This window comes from Cricetulus griseus (assembly GCF_003668045.3).
Source record: "Cricetulus griseus strain 17A/GY chromosome 1 unlocalized genomic scaffold, alternate assembly CriGri-PICRH-1.0 chr1_1, whole genome shotgun sequence".
Classification (NCBI taxonomy): Eukaryota; Metazoa; Chordata; class Mammalia; order Rodentia; family Cricetidae; genus Cricetulus; species Cricetulus griseus.
This window is the reverse complement of record NW_023276807.1, coordinates 211,829,303-211,847,188: the sequence shown is the minus strand read 5'-3', so window position 1 is coordinate 211,847,188 and position 17,886 is coordinate 211,829,303. Positions and strand designations below refer to the sequence as shown.

The 17,886-nt window shown below is 42.1% G+C and overlaps 1 protein-coding gene across 1 annotated transcript in view; it reads left to right on the top strand.

The window, feature by feature from the left end:
- The first annotated feature begins 241 nt into the window (after positions 1 to 241).
- The window catches only part of Pspc1 (paraspeckle component 1), a 54,593-nt gene continuing 36,948 nt past the window's right edge, over positions 242 to 17,886 (top strand). The window contains exons 1-4 of the mRNA XM_027390506.2: positions 242 to 780; positions 5,940 to 6,241; positions 11,891 to 11,986; positions 13,291 to 13,487. Coding sequence (XP_027246307.1) covers positions 412 to 780; positions 5,940 to 6,241; positions 11,891 to 11,986; positions 13,291 to 13,487 — 964 coding nt within the window. The 5' untranslated portion in view covers positions 242 to 411. The remainder of the gene's footprint in view (positions 781 to 5,939; positions 6,242 to 11,890; positions 11,987 to 13,290; positions 13,488 to 17,886) is intronic.

Here is a 17,886-nt window from a genome sequence, read left to right as displayed (position 1 = left end):
GTGAGGCCGGAGGATCAAAAGTTCAAGGCCAGCCTCGGATCCGGTTGCAAAAAGCAAAAACAAAAACAAAAAAAATCCTCTCCTGCAAAAGTCTCTACTATCTTAGGATGCCAGGTCCCTAGCGCCGCTGGGCTCGCCACAGTGTGCGCACGCGCCGTGCTTGCAAACGGTCTGCGAGCGCGGAATTTGCGCAGGCGCGTTGCGGAGGGGCGGGACTCTAGACCGCGTCTCTTCCAACTGCAGTTTGAGGCAGCGCCATTTTGAGCTTTCGGCCACCGCCGGCGTGATCGCGGGGAGGCAGGGCTCCCCTCCTTTACCTGGCTTTCCTTGCTTCGTTTCCATAGATACATGTGGGGACGGGTGTACACTGAAGTCTAGGCCGCATCCAGCATCCGAGGCGAGCTCGCTAAGATGATGTTAAGAGGGAACCTGAAGCAAGTACGCATTGAGAAAAACCCGGCTCGCCTTCGCGCTCTGGAGTCGGCGGCCGGCGAGGGCGAGCCGGTGCCCGCGGCGGCCATGGCGCTGACCCTGGCCGGGGAACAGGCGCCGCCACCCGCGCCTTCGGAGGAGCACGCGGACGAGGAGATGGGCTTCACCATCGACATCAAGAGTTTCCTCAAGCCGGGCGAGAAGACGTACACGCAGCGCTGCCGCCTCTTCGTGGGTAACCTGCCCACCGACATCACGGAGGAGGACTTCAAGAGGCTCTTTGAGCGCTACGGCGAGCCCAGCGAGGTCTTCATCAACCGCGACCGGGGCTTCGGCTTCATCCGCCTGGTGAGTCCGCGGCGGGGCGCGAGGAAACAAAAAGGCTGCGGGGGCTGCGGCTTGGCGTGTGGGCGCCGAAGCGTTTCAGCGCCCTGCTAGCCTCAGGTTTGTGGCGGCGAGCGTCCAGGTACCGCAGGGGGGCGGGGTCAGAGGGCGGGCGGCGTCTGGTTTGATAGTCTTGCCAGTCTGAGACGGTGATGACTCGAGGTGACTTGGGGGATGAACTTGATGAGAAATTTAAGCAGCGGACTTGTTAAATGAGTGATCCACATCCTCCTTTTGCTTTGACGGGGAATGTGCGTTGAGGGACAGGGATGTAGCTTAGTGGCAGAACGCTGGCTTAGCACCCTCAAGGCCCAGGGTTCCATCCCCAGCATCTCCTGTCTGTCTGTCTGTCTGTCTGTCTATCTATCTACCTATCTATCTTTTTTGGTTTTTTGAGACAGGATTTCTCTGTATTGTTTTTGAGCCTGTCCTGGCACTCGCTCTGTAGACCAGGCTGGCCTCGAACTCACAGAGATCCGCCTGCCTCTGGCTCCCGAGTGTTGGGATTAAAGGCGTGCCCCACCAACGCCCGACAAGTAAGAGCCCTGTGCGCTCTCTCTCCCTTTCCGCACTGCCTGCTGTCTACCTGAAGCTTCCCAGGTCCGAAAACTCCTGACAGTAGCTAAGGGCAAGGATGGATGCTACGATGTGTTTGATTTAACCTAGCATTAGAATGTTATCGTACATCTTAAAGAAAAAATCCAGTACGTTAGGCAAGAATTATGCTTAGTTTATGTTTGAAGCAGTTTTATTACTCTCTGTGTGTGGGGGTGTGGGGGTGTGGGTGTGGGGTGGGTGGGTTTGTGTGTGTGTGTGTGTCACCCATGCCTGCCATAGCATTTGTAGCGTTTGTTTTAGAAGTTAGCACAGTTCTAGTCCTTGATTATCATGGTGACAAGCGTGGCAGCAAGCAGGCATGTATGCATAGTGCTGGAGTAGTAGCTGACAGGTGACATCTTGATCCAGAAGCAGGAGGCAGAGAGAGCTAATTACCACCCTAGCAAACATTTATGCAGGGAGATGTTATAAAAGTTTCTCTATAGCCCTATCTGTTCTGGAAGTCACTCTGTAGACCATACTGGCCTTCAATTCAGAGATCCTCCTGCCTCTGCCTCCCAAGGGCTGGGATTAAAGGCGTGAGCTACCACCACCCAGGTAAGAATGATTGACTCTATCTATCCCCAGGGTCCCTTCCTGTGGCATAGAATCTGATTCCCCAGGTTTTCCCTATTTTCAAAAGACCAGAATCTTTCTTAAGGAATTTTTCAGGAAGCCTCTAATTTTTGCAATGGAGAAACTCTCTTGTTTTTGACAACAGGGGACCTAGCCACAGGGTGTGCATAGAATTATAAACTCTGTTGAGGCAGGCAGATGTCTGTGAGTTCGAGACCAACCTGGTCTACAAGAGCTAGTTCCAGGACAGCCTCCAAAGCCACAGAGAAACCCTGTCTCGAAAAACCAAGAAAAAAAAAAAAAAAAGAGAAGGATAAATTCAAGTTACTAATGAGGCATGGAAATTTTCTTAGAATTAAATATTTAGTACATATTGCAAATATAAATACATTTAGTTAAAAAATTTTACTTAATTATATTTACATTTATGCGGTTTCGCCTGCATGTATGCCTGAAGCAGGCATTGGATCCCCTGGGACTGGAGTTACAGACAGTTGTGAGCTGCCATGTAGGTGCTGGGAATTAAACCAGGGTCTTAGGAAAGAGCAGCAGGTGCCATTAACCCTTGAGTTGTCTCTCTAGCCCTAAATACATTTACTTACCTTTTAGACAAAGAGAAACAGCTTGTCTTGTGGTAAATTTTTTTTCACCCCATGGAGACAGTGTCTATGCAGCTTTGGCTGGCATAGAACTCACCCTGTAGACTAACTTGGCTTCAATCTCACAGAGCCACCATACCTCTACCACCTGGGAGTCAGGAATTAAAAATGTGTACCACCACAATGGACTGTTTACATATACTTTTGAGATAGAGTCTTGAGTTACTGGCCAGCCTGAACTACAGAGTAAGAGTATCTCAAAAGTAGCTCAGGTTGGCCAGTAACTCATTAATATAGCCTAAGTCAATCTTGATCTTCTGGCAGTCCTCCTGCCTTAGCCTCCTGGGCACTGGGTTTACAGGTGTAAGCCACCATACCTGGCTTCCTCTCACTTAAGAATAATTTCTGGAATTATAAAGTAGGAAATGGGGGGTGGTGAGATGGCTCACCAGTTAAGAGAACTGACTGGTCCTCCAGAGGTCCTGAATTTAATTCCCAACAACCACCTGACCACCTGGTGGTTTACAACCATCTATAATTGGATTTGATGCCCTCTTTGGATATGCAGATCTACATACAGATAGAGCACTCATACATAAAATACATAAATAAATTTTTCGAAAAGTAGGAAATGAACAGGCTGCCTTTTGCTCCTTTAGGACATACTGCTGTAAGCTGGGCTTGGTGGGACACACCTTTAATCCTAGCTCTGTGGAGGCAAAAATGGGAAGATCTTTGTGGGTTCCAGGCTAGCCTAGTCTACACAGCAAGTACTAGGATAGTCAGGACTAAATATAGAGACCCTGCCTCAAAGGGGGGGGGTGTACTTTTCTAAACCTGGCACCCAATATTTTTTGTATAGGAATAGGAAGACCTGTTAATTGAAAACTAGGAGTTAGCTAATAGAAATTTGACTTTTTAGATAATTTTACAGTATAATTTGAATCCTGTAAGCATCAAGTAAATTTCTAAATTTTAAATGTTGATCAAGTATATTTTTTTTCGGCTAGGCGTTGGTGGTGCACGCCTTTAATCCCAACACTCCGGAGGCAGAGGCAGGTGGATGTCTGTGAGTTCAAGACTAGCCTGGTCTACGAGAGCTAGTTCCAGGACAGCCTCCAAAGCCACAGAGAAACTCTGTCTTGGGAAAAAACAAAAAACAAAAAACAAAAACAAAAAAAACCCCAAATTTAAAAAAAGTATATTTTTTTCAGTTGGAATGCATATATAATTGTATCCTAGATGTGAATATTAATATTGGTATGTAGTGACTTAATGAATATCAATGGTAGAATGGCTATAAAACCGTGATAGGAACTGTGCCTGGTGTGTGTTTCTGGAGATTTCGAGAAACAGGTTGAGTATGTAGACAGCTTTCATAGTGTGGAGATTATAGGTGTCACCAATACCTCTTTCTAGAAGTACTTTTAAAAATGTATTATCATTTTCAACTTTTTCTTTGTGTTTTGCCTGCATGTATGTGTCTACCATGTGTGTGCCTAGTGCCCATGGGGGACAGAAGAAGATATTGGATCCACTGTAGCTGGTGGCAAGCCATTATGTAGGTTCTGGAAACCAAATTCAGATTCTCTACAGGAGCAACAAGCACTCCTGACTGCTGAGATATCTTTCCAGCTCCTAGAAATACTTGTATAAAAAAGTATTTTCTGTTACTTCTGCTTATTTATATGTGTATATACATGGGCACAACACCATCCATGTAGAGGTCAGAGGACATCCTGCAGGAATCATTTCTCTTCTTCCACTTTGTGGGTCCCAGGAATACAATTTAGGTTGTCAGGCTTGCTAGCAAAGTTGCTGATCTATCTTCACAGCCCATAGAAATACTTTTTATTTGGTAATATTTATTTATAGAGACAGGGTCTCACTTTGTAACCCAGTGTAGCCTGAAACACACAGAAATCTGCCTGCCCCGCTGGTCATTGGTGGCACACACCTTTAATCCCAGCACTTGGGAGTCAGAGGCAGGTGGATCTCTGTGAGTTTGAGGCCAGTCTGGTCTCCAGAGTGAGTGCCAGGATAGGCTCCAAAGCTACACAGAGAAACCCTATCTCGAAAAACCAAAAAAAAAAAAAAAAAAAAAAAAGAAAAAGAAATCTGCCTGTCCCTCCTTCCCAAGAGTATTGAGATTAAAGATGACATGTTTGGGTGGGTGGGGTGGGGGGTGGGTGGGTGTGGGTGTGTGTGTGTGTGTGTGTGTGTGTGTGTGTTTTGTTCTTTTGAGACAGGGTTTCTCTGTATAACCATTCTTACTGTCCTGGAGCTCTCTCTGTAGACCAGCTGGCCTCAAACTCTCAGAGATCTAACTACTTCTGCCTCCCCAGTGCTGGGATCAAAGGCTTGCACCACCACCACCACCCAGTTAAGTTTTTAATCTTTTTTTTTTTTTAAGATTTTATTTATTATGTATACTACTGCCCTCAACTTTTTTCTTTTTTTTTAAAGATTTATTTTATTATGTGTAGTTTTCTGCTTGCATGTATGGCTGCATGCCAGAAGAGCATACCAGATTTCATTATAGATGGCTCTTACCTTTGAGCCATCTCTCCTGCCCTCTCCTTCAATTTTTGCTAAATTTAGTTGTATGCATGTAGAGGTCAAAGAACACCTTTGGGAATCTGTTCTCTTTTACCTTTTGTGGGTTCTGAGGATCAAACATCAGTCATTTTATTTGGTGGCCCGGTATTTGTTTATTTTGAGAGATAGGGTCTCATTGAGAATCAAGTAACAAGGAATTTGTGGACTGGACCAGTTCTTGCCTTCATGTTAAGAAGTAAGTGTGTAGCTGGGTGGTGGTGGCCCATGCCTTTAATCCGAGCACTTGGGAAGCAGACACAGGCTGATCTTTTGAGTTTGAGGCCAGTCTGGTCTACAGAGCAAGTTCCAGGACTGGCTCCATAGCTACTGGGAAATCCTGTCTTAAAAAAACCAAAATAAATAAATAAATAAAAAAGATTGAGGTATATATAAAGAATTATTATTTTAGGTTTTTCCAGACATGGTTTCTCTATAGCTTTGGAGTTTGGAGGCTGTTTAGCAGATCAGGCTGGCCTTGAACTCAGTGACTTGCCTGCTTCTGCCTCCCCAGTTTTGGGATCAAGGTGTGCAGTACACACACACACTCTAACCCCCCCAACCCCCACTGAGTGTTTTATTTTTTAAGCTTAAAATGTTTACAGTGATGATTCGAATACCTAGTAAAAACATGTGATGCCCAAATTAATAGATAAGAGACTTTATCTGTTTTCCATTGTTAGCCAGTCTTAGAGCCAAGCCTATTTTAATTTTTTTGTTATTCAACTTTAAAAAATTACTTTTCCTCTTAAAAAGGAATCCAGAACCCTGGCTGAAATTGCAAAAGCAGAGCTGGATGGCACCATACTGAAGAGCAGACCTCTCCGAATTCGCTTTGCTACACATGGAGCAGCCCTCACGGTCAAGAATCTTTCTCCAGTTGTTTCCAATGAGCTTCTAGAGCAAGCATTTTCCCAGTTTGGTCCAGTAGAGAAAGCTGTTGTGGTTGTGGATGATCGTGGTAGAGCTACCGGAAAAGGTTTTGTAGAATTTGCAGCGAAACCTCCTGCTCGCAAGGCTCTGGAGAGATGTGGTGATGGGGCCTTCTTGCTAACAACGTAAGTTTGTTACATCTTGTTATATGATATTGTTATATAGTAATATCTTGTTCCCAGTTCAGTTAAATATGGACTGTCTGTTTGAAATTCTGGTGTTGATTGTTTTTATATCTTTATTAATTTTTTTGAGACAAGGTCTTGATGTATGGGGCTCTGGATGGCTTAGAGCTTGCTATGGAGACAAAATGGCCTCTGGCTCAGGAGTGAAGGGATTAAAGGTGTCTATGCACCAGCAGGCCTGGCTTTTTTTTTTTTCTCCCAAAGACATTTTTTTTTTTTTTAAATCTAGTCTACAGATGTTAGCTTCTTAGTATCAGTCCTTCTACCTCAGCCTCCTGAGTGCTGGGTTTACAAGTAAGTGTGTGCCATTATGCATGGCTTGTTTTGGTATATATTTGTAGTTCTATCATGTTTGTATATGATACGTAGATACTGAATAACCATAATTTTTTGTGTGTATTATTCACTTGGTAGCATAAAGTAATCCTTTAAGAAATTTTAGCATTCTTTAGGTATAATTTTCTTTCTTGCTTTTTGGTCTAGGCTGGCCTAGAACTCTGTATGTATTGCAAACCTTGAATTTATAATCTTCCCCACTCAGTTTCCCAAGCACCAGAATTGAAGGCATGAGTGGTGTCTGCCTGGCTTAAGGAAGTATGTTTTTGTTGTTATTTTGAGACATAGTCTTGCTTTGTAGAACAGGTTGGCTTCAGCCTTACCATGTAGCTGAGGATGACTTTGAACTCATTCTGGTGGCTGGGATTATTATAGGTGTGCATTTCTATGCCTAGTCTGGTGATAAATTGCTGATTGTTCAGCTTCTTGACTTATTTTATAAAGTGGTCATATCACTTCTCATTCCTCATTACTACCAGCCATGAATGACAACTTTGGTCCTCCGCCCCAGACAGGGTTTCTCTGTAACTTGAGAGCCTGTCCTAGAACTCACTCACTTTGTAGATCTAGCTGGCTGGCCTCGAACTCACAGAGCTCCACCTGCATCTGCCTCCCGAGTGCTGGGATTAAAGGCGTCTGCCACCAACGCCGGGCTCACATTTTAATTTTTTAAATAATGATTTTCAAATAGCAGTAGCTGGAGTTACTGGTGCTAGTGTGCCACCTGATGGGGTTTTTGGGAATTGAATTAGGGCCCTCTGGAAGAGCAACAGTACTTTCACTTAACTGCCTAATCATATCTCTACCTCCTTATGACTTAAACTGAGCCCTGCACCTTGTATTTTCCATAACAGAGTACCTTTCAAATTGCTGACAATGCATTTGGTGGGAAAATGGGGGTGGTAGAAGCCTTACGTAATCATAACTCCCTTCTGGTGGTGTTCCACACGCCGTTAATCCCAGCACTTGGGAGGCTGAGGCAGGAGGATCTCTGTGAGTTTGAGGCCTGGCTTGTATCTTGTATCTGACATGTTTTGAAGTACAGAACTAACGTTTCTTTCTGAACTTACTCTTTCCTTTGGCTTCATTTAGTTAACCTTGCATTTCTGAATTGTATGATGTGTTGTGAGAGATGCTTAGAACATTTTCCTTCTTGAGTCCCCTGTGAAATTTTTGTGAATGGGGCTAGAGAGATGGCTCAGCAGGTAAGGGCACTTGCAACTCTTGTAGAAGACTCAGGTTTAGTTAGTTCTCGAATTTGCATGGCAGCTCACAACCATCCCTAACTCCAGCTCCAGGAAATCTGGTATCTTCTTGACTCCATGGGCACCAATTATACATGTAGTGTACCCACATACATACAAGCAAAACACTCATACACATAAAAAAATCTAAATAAAGAATTTTGACATGGGTTTGTCCTTTTGCTACTGAAACAACGTGAGTATGGATCAGTTTTTATTTATTTATTTATTTGTTTGTTTGTTTTTCTAGACAGGGTTTCTCTGTATTGTTTTGGAGCCTGTCCTGGAACTCGCTTTGTAGACCAGGCTGGCCTCGAACTCACAGAGTGCTGCCTGCTTCTGCCTTTCGAGTGCTGGGATTAAAGGTGTGAGCCACCAACACCGGCTTTTTTGTAGATCTTTTACCCTGGGACTCATTGTAGCCCAGGCTAACATGGATTGTGAGATAGCTTCTGCACCATAGTCTCTAATGCTGGGGATTGCAGGTAAATCATAGTAACCAGTGGGAAACTTTTTTATTTCATGTGCATTGGTATTTTGCCTGAATTTATGTCTGTGTGAGGGCATCAGATCCCCTGCAACTGGAATCACAGACCCTTGAGCTGCCATGGGGGTGTTGGGAATTGAACCAGGATCCTTTGGATGAGCAGCTACTACCCCTAATTGCTAAGCCATTTCTGGAGCCTGAAAATGTTTTTTTGTGTGGGGTGTTGGTGTATGGGGGAGTTGAGACAGAGTTTCTCTGTGTAGCCTTGGCTGTCCTGGAACTCACTTTGTAGACCAGGCTGGCCTTGAACTCAGAGATTCACCTGCCTCTGCCTCCCAAGTGCTTGGGATTAAAGGCATGCACCACCACTGCCCAACAAGAAATCGTTTTTTAAAGAAATAATTTTCTATCTTCTTACTCTTCTTTTTTTGTTCTTTAAGTTATTTAATGTTAATTTTATGTGTTTGAGTGTTTTTCTGCATGATACTGTGTGCCTGCCTGGTGCTGGTGGAGCCAGAAAAGGGTCAGATTTCTGTTGTGAGTCACCGTGTGGGTACTAAGAATTCAACTTGGGTTCTTTGGGAGAGAAGCAGTGCTCTCCTTAACTGCTGAGCCATTTTCCAGCCATACCTTCCACTTTTTTTTTTTTTTTTTTATGGGCTCTTCTGTAGCTCACTTGCCATGTATTTTAAAATGACTTTGAATTTATGTTTCTTCTGCTTCTACTTCCAGAGTGCTGAGTTAATAGGCACTTACTTATTACCATGTGCAATTTTATTCAGTTCAGGGAATGGAACCCAATGTTTTATATATAATAAGGCAAGTCTATCAACTGAGCATTATCTCTAACCCATTTTATGTGTTTTGTCTAGTTAGCGTTACACCTCAAATGTTAACAGCTTGACTTGTATTTTTTCAAGCATCATTGTTCTAAAGGCAATACAGTTTTTTTTCTTCCTTATTTTGTTTTTGTTTTTTGGAGAGTGTTTGTCTGTGTAGCTTTGTAGACCAGGATGGCCTGGAATGCATAGAGATTTGCCTGCCTCTGCCTCCTGAGAGCTAGGATTAAAGGCGTGCACTACCGCTTGGTGGCAACATAGTTTTAATACTGCTTGTATGGTTGTAGGCTGATAACAAAAAAAATTCTAATATTTTATCATGTGTTCTGCTTACTTCACTCTTCTCATGAACTCTCTCCCCCTTCTGTTTTACTTAAGAGCATAATAATGTAAGGTGAGTTTCTGGACATATCTATCAGCATCCTTCCTGGACTCTCCGTCTTCAATTACTGATTTGTTCATTGAGTGTCCTGAGCCGCGTGTGTGTGTGTGTGTGTGTGTGTGTGTGTCAGGGTATGTTCATTAGGAAGAGAGAGAGAGATTTAGGTTTCATTTTAGGCTTTTAGGCTCATGTTTGGTTTTTTCTTGTCTTATTTGATACAAGGACAGGGCCTTATGTAGCCCATGTTGGCCTAGAACATGCCCTTTAGCTCAAGGATTACACGAACTCCTCATCCTCCTACTATCTCTACCTCACAAGAATAATATATCTGTACCACCACAGTGAGTTTGTTTTTGTTTGTTTTGTTTCTAAGACAGGGTTTCTCTATGTAGTCCTGGCTCTCCTGGAACTCTCTGTAGACCAGACTGGCCTCAAACTCACAGAGATCTCTCTGCCTCTGTCTCCCAAGTGCTGGAATCAAAGGCATGTACCACCACTGCTCAGCTAGTTTTAAAAAGATTTCTTAGCCAGGCGTTGGTGGCTCACACCTTTAATCCCAGCACTCAGGAGGCAGAGGCAGGCGGATCTCTGTGAGTTCGAGGCCAGCCTGGTATCCAGAGTGAGTGCCAGGATAGGCTCCAAAGCTACACAGAGAAACCCTATCTTGAAAAACCAAAAAAAAAAAAAAAAAAAAAAAAAAATTCTTTTTGAACAGAGGGAACATGTTTTTATTCAGGAAGATTGAGCATTGTGGAGAGTGTGAGGGAGGGTTTCCTCTAGTAGAATTAAAAAATTATTATATGGATGCTTTATGGATGCCTATATATCATGTGTATGTACTGCTGAGAAGGCAGAGGAAGATGTTGGATCCCCTAGAACTGGAGTTGTTGATTTTGAGCTGCCATTTGGGTTCTGGGTACCAAACCTGAGTCTTCTGGAAGAGTAGCCAGTGCTCTTAACCTCTGAGCCATTTCTGTAGCTGTTGCTGTGGAATTTATTAAGACTATTGAACAAAACTGTTAGACCCAGGAAGATTGAGAAATAGGCTGATAAGGGTGTTTGAAGTGGTAGGACTGAGATAATGAGGCCAAATGCATATAATATGGATTAGATAACACCTATGTGTGTGCTGGAGGTTGAACCTATAAGCTCCTTCCCAGTTGTATTGTTTGTTATTTGAGACAAGATCTCACTTTGGTGCACGAAGACCTAGAACTCACCATGTATGTGGCTAAGGCTGGCATTCATCTTGCCCCAGCTTCTGTAGTGCTGGCATTAACAGATGTAAGCTATTGTCTTAGCTTGGTTTCTGTTGCTTCCATAAAAAAGCTGTGATCAAAAGCAGTTTGGGGAGAAAAGTTTTATTTCAGCTTATAATTGTCCATCATAAGAAGAAGTCAGGGAAGGAACTTGAGACAGGAACTGAAGTAGAGGCCATAGAGGAGTACTCTTTACTTTTGCTCTTAGTTTATTCAGTTTGCTTCTTTATTTATACCAAGACCACCTGCCCAGGGGTGGCTACCCACTGTGGGCTGGGCTCTTGCACATAATCAAGAAATGCCCCACAGGCTTGTCCATATAGTCTAATGATATTTTCTTAGTTGAGATTCTGTATTAGTTACTTTTCTATTGCTGTGATAAAACACTTATGACCAAGGTGACTTAGAAAAAGTTTCTGAGGGAACTGAGTCCAGTGAAGAAGGCTGAAGTGAGCTGCTTGAGCAAGAAGCTTAACATCTTGAACTGCAAGCATAAAGCAGAGAGAGCAAACTGAGAATTGGGCAAGTTGTTAACTCTCAAAGCTCCTCATTCACCTACTTCTTGCAAGGCCATACCTCCCAAGCTGCTCCAAACAGTACTATTAGCTAGGAACCAAGTATTCAAATCCCCAAGACTGTATGGGATTTTTCTCCTTTAAACCACTATAGATGACTCCAGCTTGTGTCAAGTTGACAAAATAACTAACCAACACAGCTACCATGCCTACATATTTTGACCCAGATGTTAAACATTAATTAATTTTGTAGCAGTGTCTCACTGTATAACTCTGGCTGTCATGAAACTCATTATGTGGACTAGGCTGGTCTCAAATTCAAAGATCCTTCTGTCTCTGCCTTCCTAGTACTGGGATTATAGGTGTATGCCACCATGCTTTATTTTTAATCTATGAATATTCATGATTCTTAGACATTTTGTAAAGAGTGACTTTTTTCAAGTTAATATTTTTATTATAGATTTTAGGAGAAAATGTTAATTGTAGTCTTGAAATTAATTTTTATTAATGCCTTTATACTTATCTAGAACACCTCGTCCAGTCATTGTAGAACCCATGGAGCAGTTCGATGATGAAGATGGCTTACCAGAGAAGCTAATGCAGAAAACTCAACAATACCATAAGTAAGATTTGATTAATAAAGATATTTTAGATGTGTTATTAGGTATATTGCTTTTTTTTGGTGGGGGGAGGTTGAGATAGGGTTTTTCTGTGGCTTTGGAGGCTGTCCTGGAACTAGCACTTGTAGACCAACCTGGTCTCGAACTCACAGAGATCAGCCTGCCTCTGCCTCCCCAGTGCTATGTGCCACCACTTCCCTGCCTACTATTAATACTTTTAACAGAAACTGCTTGTAGTTGAGAATATTGAAAACTATTTGAATTTCAGATGTACTCATAGCTCTTTTTTTTTTTTTTTTTTGAGGCAGTGTCTCACTTTATTGATCAGGCTGGCCTTGAACTCATACAGATCCTCTTGGCTCTGCCTCCTGAGTGCTAGGATTAAAGGCATGCACCACTACCCTCAGCCCATTTTTATTTTTCATGTAGTCATTTGTTTGCTCATTTATTACTTGACTTTTGAAAATATGTGTATACATAATTGTGCCATAAATTACATAATAGGAATTTTATTATATATGAGATGAAGCAGTTGACTGATAATGATGTCTTATAATGGCATGGCTGTTAAATATATAACTACAGGTAGAGTGAGTCAGTTTGTTTTCTTTAATCCAGCTACTTAACTTGGTACATAAGAAAACAAGTTTTATTTTGTTTTTTGTTTTTTTTTTTCCGAGACGGGGTTTCTCTGTGTAGCTTTGGAGCCTGTCCTGGCACTCACTCTGGAGACCAGGCTGGCCTCTGGCCTCGAACTCACAGAGATCCACCTGCTTCTGCCTCCCGAGTGCTGGGATTAAAGGTTTGAGCCACCAACACCCACCAAAGCCTGGCGTTTTTTTTTTTTTTTGTTTGTTTGTTTGTAAAGATTTTATTTATTATGTACACAGTGTTCTGCCTGCATGCCAGCAGAGGGCACCAGATCTCATTCAAGGTGGTTGTGAGCCACCATGTGGCTGCTAGGAATTAAACTCAGGACCTCTGGAAGAACACTCAGTGCTCTTAACAGCTGAGCCATCTCTCCAGCCCCCAACAAGAAAGTCTTTATGGGAGGTAGTAATAATAACATATGTTAGAGCACTATATTTTGTAAGTTTGATTCATGGTTTATTTATTAGTTGGGTGCTTTTGGGAAGTTTCATAAATTCATGTGTATAGAATCTTTCATGAGACTTTCATGAGACATTGTAGAATGCCTCATTGTTCAGACCATAAATATTATAAATGTCCACTAAGTGATAGTTGTTATATTCTTTGTTGTTTACTTTTTCAGTATACATGTTTGTATGTTTTTAACTTTAATATAGGGAAAGAGAACAGCCACCACGGTTTGCTCAACCTGGGACATTTGAATTTGAATATGCATCTCGATGGAAGGCTCTTGATGAAATGGAAAAGCAGCAACGAGAACAGGTTGATAGAAACATCAGAGAAGCCAAAGAGAAACTGGAGGCAGAGATGGAAGCAGCTAGACATGAACACCAATTAATGCTAATGAGGCAAGGTAAAAGATATGTATTAGTGTTTTGTTGTTCTGTTTCTGGAGATAAGATCTTTCTATGTAGATCTGGCTGGCCTTGACTTTACAGTTATGCTTGTCTCTGCCTTCCAAGTGCTGTATATTAGTATACACTTGCCAATTAGGAGTTGAAGAAACAAGAGTTATAACTCAATATATTGGTTAAAATTTTTCCATGAGAACTTTTGTGGTTGTTTTAAAGACAGAGTCTTTTCGTTTTTCTTTTCTTTCTTTTTCTTTTTGTTTTGTTTTGGTTTCTCTATGTAGCTTTTGAGCCTGTCCTGGAACTCACTTTGTAGACCTGGCTGACCTTGAACTCACAGAGAGAGGCCTGCCTCTGCCTAATTAGTGCTGGGACTAAAAGTGTGTGCCAACACAGCCCGGTAGGAGCTATGATTTTTTTTTGAATGGTAGAGTTCTTTTTTTTAAAAAAATACACAGGCTGTGGATCCATTCCAAAGTTGGACCTCAAGGTTAGGGAGGAAGGAAGGAATACCAGATGGATAACCTGTTAGAGAAGAAAAAGATTGATGTGTTCAGATTGATATGGGGATTCAGAAAGAATAGAGTCTTATTAAACCGATAACTCAGTTTTTATCTATCTGTCTATTTATTTTAGTTTTTTTGGTTTTTCAAGACAGGGTTTCTCTGTGTAGCTTTGGAGCCTATCCTGGCACTCGCTCTGGAGACCAGGCTGGCCTCGAACTCACAGAGATCCTCCTGCCTCTGCCTCCGGAGTGCTGGGATTAAAGGCTTGCGCCACCAACGCTCGGTGATAACTCAGTTTTTAAGAGCAATCTTTAAATGAAAGTTTTTGGGTTTTTTCTTTCTTTCTTTTTTTTGAGAGATGTATATATTTTGCCTTCATGTATGTCTTTGTAACATACATTATGCCTGTTGCCTTGGAAGCCAGAAGAGAGTGTTGGATCTTCTGGAATTGGAGTAACTGATGGTAATAAGCTGAATAGTGCTGGGGCCTAGGTGCTTGCTGAAAATCAAACCTAGGGTTCTCTGGAAGAGCAGCCAGCACTCACTGTTCTTAACTTCTGAGCTATCTTTCTAGCCCCCAAGAGTCTTTTTTTTTTTTTTTTTTTTTCTTTCTCAAGACAGGGTTTCTCTGTGTATCCCTGGCTGAACTCACTCTATAGACCAGGCTGGCCCTAACTTGGAGATTTGCCTGCCTCTGCCTTCCAAGTGCTGGGATTAAAAGGCATGCACCACCACTGTCCAGCTTCAAGACAGTCTTTTATTCATTTATTTATTTATTTGTTTATTTATTTATTTGGTTTTTTGAGACAGGGTTTCTCTGACTTTGGAGGCTGTCCTGGAATTAGCTCTTGTAGACCAGGCTGGTCTTGAGCTCACAGATAACCACCTGTCTGTGCCTCCCGATTGCTGGGACTAAAGGCATGGGCCACCATCGCCCAACTTATTTATCAACATACACAGTTTTGCATGCAGGTATGCCTGCAGGCCAGAAGAGGGCACCAGATCTCATTACAGATGGTTGTGAGCCACCATATGGTTGGTGGGAATTGAACTTAGGACTTCTGGTAGAATAGGCAATGATTTTAACCCCTGAACCACCTCTCCAGCCTCAAGAGCAGTCTTAATAGGAATAATTTACTTTCATCTGGGAGCCACATAGCTGACAATAAGATGAGCTGCTTAAAAAGATATTTTAGAAGCCTCCTTTTCCTCTTTGTTGATTTGTGGCTTTCTTTTGGTTGTTACTCATTTCTTCCTTTTCTTCGGAGTCTTTTTGTTTTTTTGGCTTTTATATTTTAGATTACTTTTGAGATATTATTTATTTTTATTTCATGTGTATTGAGTGTTTCCCTGAATGTGTGTGTGTGTGAGCCATGTTCATGCAGTGTTGTTATCAGAGGACAGAAGATGTCAGATCCACTAGGACTGGAGTTACACATGCTTTAGGGCTGCTGTGTGGGTGCTGGGAATCAATCTTGGGCTCTTAAATGCTAATCCATCTTCCTAACCCTGTTTGTTTTGGTTTTGTTTTTTTCCCTCATTTTTGAGACAGGATTTCTGGTTGTCCTGGAACTCACTCAATAGACCAGACTGGTCTGAATTCTGCCTGCCTCTACCTCCTAAGTGCTAGGACTTAAGGTGTGCACCACCGCTCCCCAGCTTTTAGCTCCCCCCCCCCCCTTTAAATCCACTTGTCTTGTAATTCAAGATGACTTTGAATTTCTAACTATGTACCAGAGGATGACCTTGGCACTCCAACTCCAAATGCTGGAATTATGTCATCACTATTCTCCCCCCCTTTTCCCACTTTTTTTTTTTTTTTTTCTTTTAGAGTTTTGGCTTTTGTGTTTCCTTAAATTTTTTGAGATGGGGACAGTCTCTGAAGCCCAGGCTTACCTTAAACTTAATTGTGTAGTGCAGGACAAACTTGAACTTTTGCAGTCTAGGTATTCACTGATATGCCTGGTATAATAAATGTTCACCAATGTGTGTTGTTATATCCCTGTATTCCCAACATTTGACACACAGAGCCTGGAGGATCAGGAGTTCAAGTTTATTGCCTGCTACATTTAGTGATTCCAAGTTTGGCTTGTATTTTATAAGATCCTGTATCAAACACTCCTCCCCATCACAAGAAAAATAGAAAACATTGATGACTGATCTCTAAATCCTTTTGGTAAATTCTCATTTCTATTAAGATAAAATATAGTACTTGACTTTGTTTTTGTTTTTAATAGAGTCGCACTGTTGTCCAGGCTACCTCTGCATTCATGAGTTCCAGTTTTTGGACTCAAGCCTTTTTTTTCCCTGCCTGCCATAGCCTATTTAGAGCTTAGGACTACAAACTGAACTTGTTTTCCATATGGTTTCCATTATTAATGTAGGAGACAATTTCTACGTTTTACCTTTTTTTGTGGGGGAGGCATGGGTTTGGTTTTTTCAAGACAGGGTTTTCTCTGTGTAGTCCTGGCTGTCGTGGAACTTGCTCTTTATGCCAGGCTGGTCTCCAATTCATGTAGATTTTTCTGCCTTTGCCTCCTGAGTTCTGGGACTAAATGTGTGTGCTACCACCCTCTGGCTAGTTTTTAAGATTTTTATGTGTGTGGGTGATTTGTCTGCATGTATGTCTGTGCACTAAGTCCATTAGTGCCCAAGGATTCCTGAAGAGGATGTTGGGTCCTCTGGGAGAGGAGTTACAGAGTTTCTTATTTTCCATGTGGTTACCGGGAATAGAACTCATTGCCTGTGCAAGAGCAGTGTATGCTACACTTGTAAACTGAGCCATGTCTCCAGTTCAATTCTTTGATTTTTCTCTGTGGTTTTGTATGTATATACACTTATGTTATACACTTATGTTTTACTTACTTTCATTATTTTTTTTTTTTGAGATAGGATCTCACTATGTAGTACTGATTGGTTTGGAACTCATTATGTAGACTAGTCTGGCCTCGAACTCACAGAGATCCTTTTGCCTCTGCCTCCCAAGTGTCCAGTTGATGTAATGTTCTCCAATCATAATTCTCTTATACAGCAATCCTCCTTCCTTCCTTCCTTCCTTCCTTCGTTTGTTCCTTCCTTCCTTTCTGTTTTTTCTTTTCTTTTTCTTTCCTTCCCCTTCTTTTCCTTCTTTCCCTTCCCTTTCTTCTTGAGACAGGGTCTCTCTGTTTTTTTGTAGCTCTGGCTGCCTGAAACTCCCAGAGATCCACCTGCTGGGATTAAAGGTGTACCACCACACCATGCTTTTATAAAAGTGTTAACCCTATTTTAAATAGGTTGGCTTAGGTATCACTCTATGATCATCATTTGACTGTGTGATGCTCATTCTTCATTGATTTCTTTAAAGAGGCATAGAAGTTGCATGTGGTATTGCATGCTTGTAATTAGTTCCAGAACTTTGGACAGGGAAGCAGGAGGATCCCAAGCTTAGGTTGGACAAGATTGCATAGTGTATCAAAGCATTATCTCAGAGCAACCAGATAGAGTTGCTCATGTGTTTAATCTCAGCACCTTTGAAGCTAGAGAAGGTGGATTGCAGTGATTGAAACCACTTTTGGTTGCATAGTGAGTTCTAGGTTAGTCTAGGGCATAATTCTCAACCCCCCCCCCCATTGGACAGTGTTTCTCTGTGTAACAGTTCTGGCTGTTCTAGAACTTGCTTTGTAGACCAGGCTGGCTTTGAACTCACTGAGATCCACCTGCCTCTGCCTCCCAAGTGCTGGGATTAAAGGCATGTGGCACCACTGCCCAGCCTATTCTCAACTTTCTTAATACTGTGACACTTTAATAGTCATGCTTTGGTGACCCCCAATCATAAATTTTTTCTATGCTATTTTGTAACTAATTATGAATTATACAATTTATGAAGTGTAATGTAAATACCTATGTTTTCCCATGG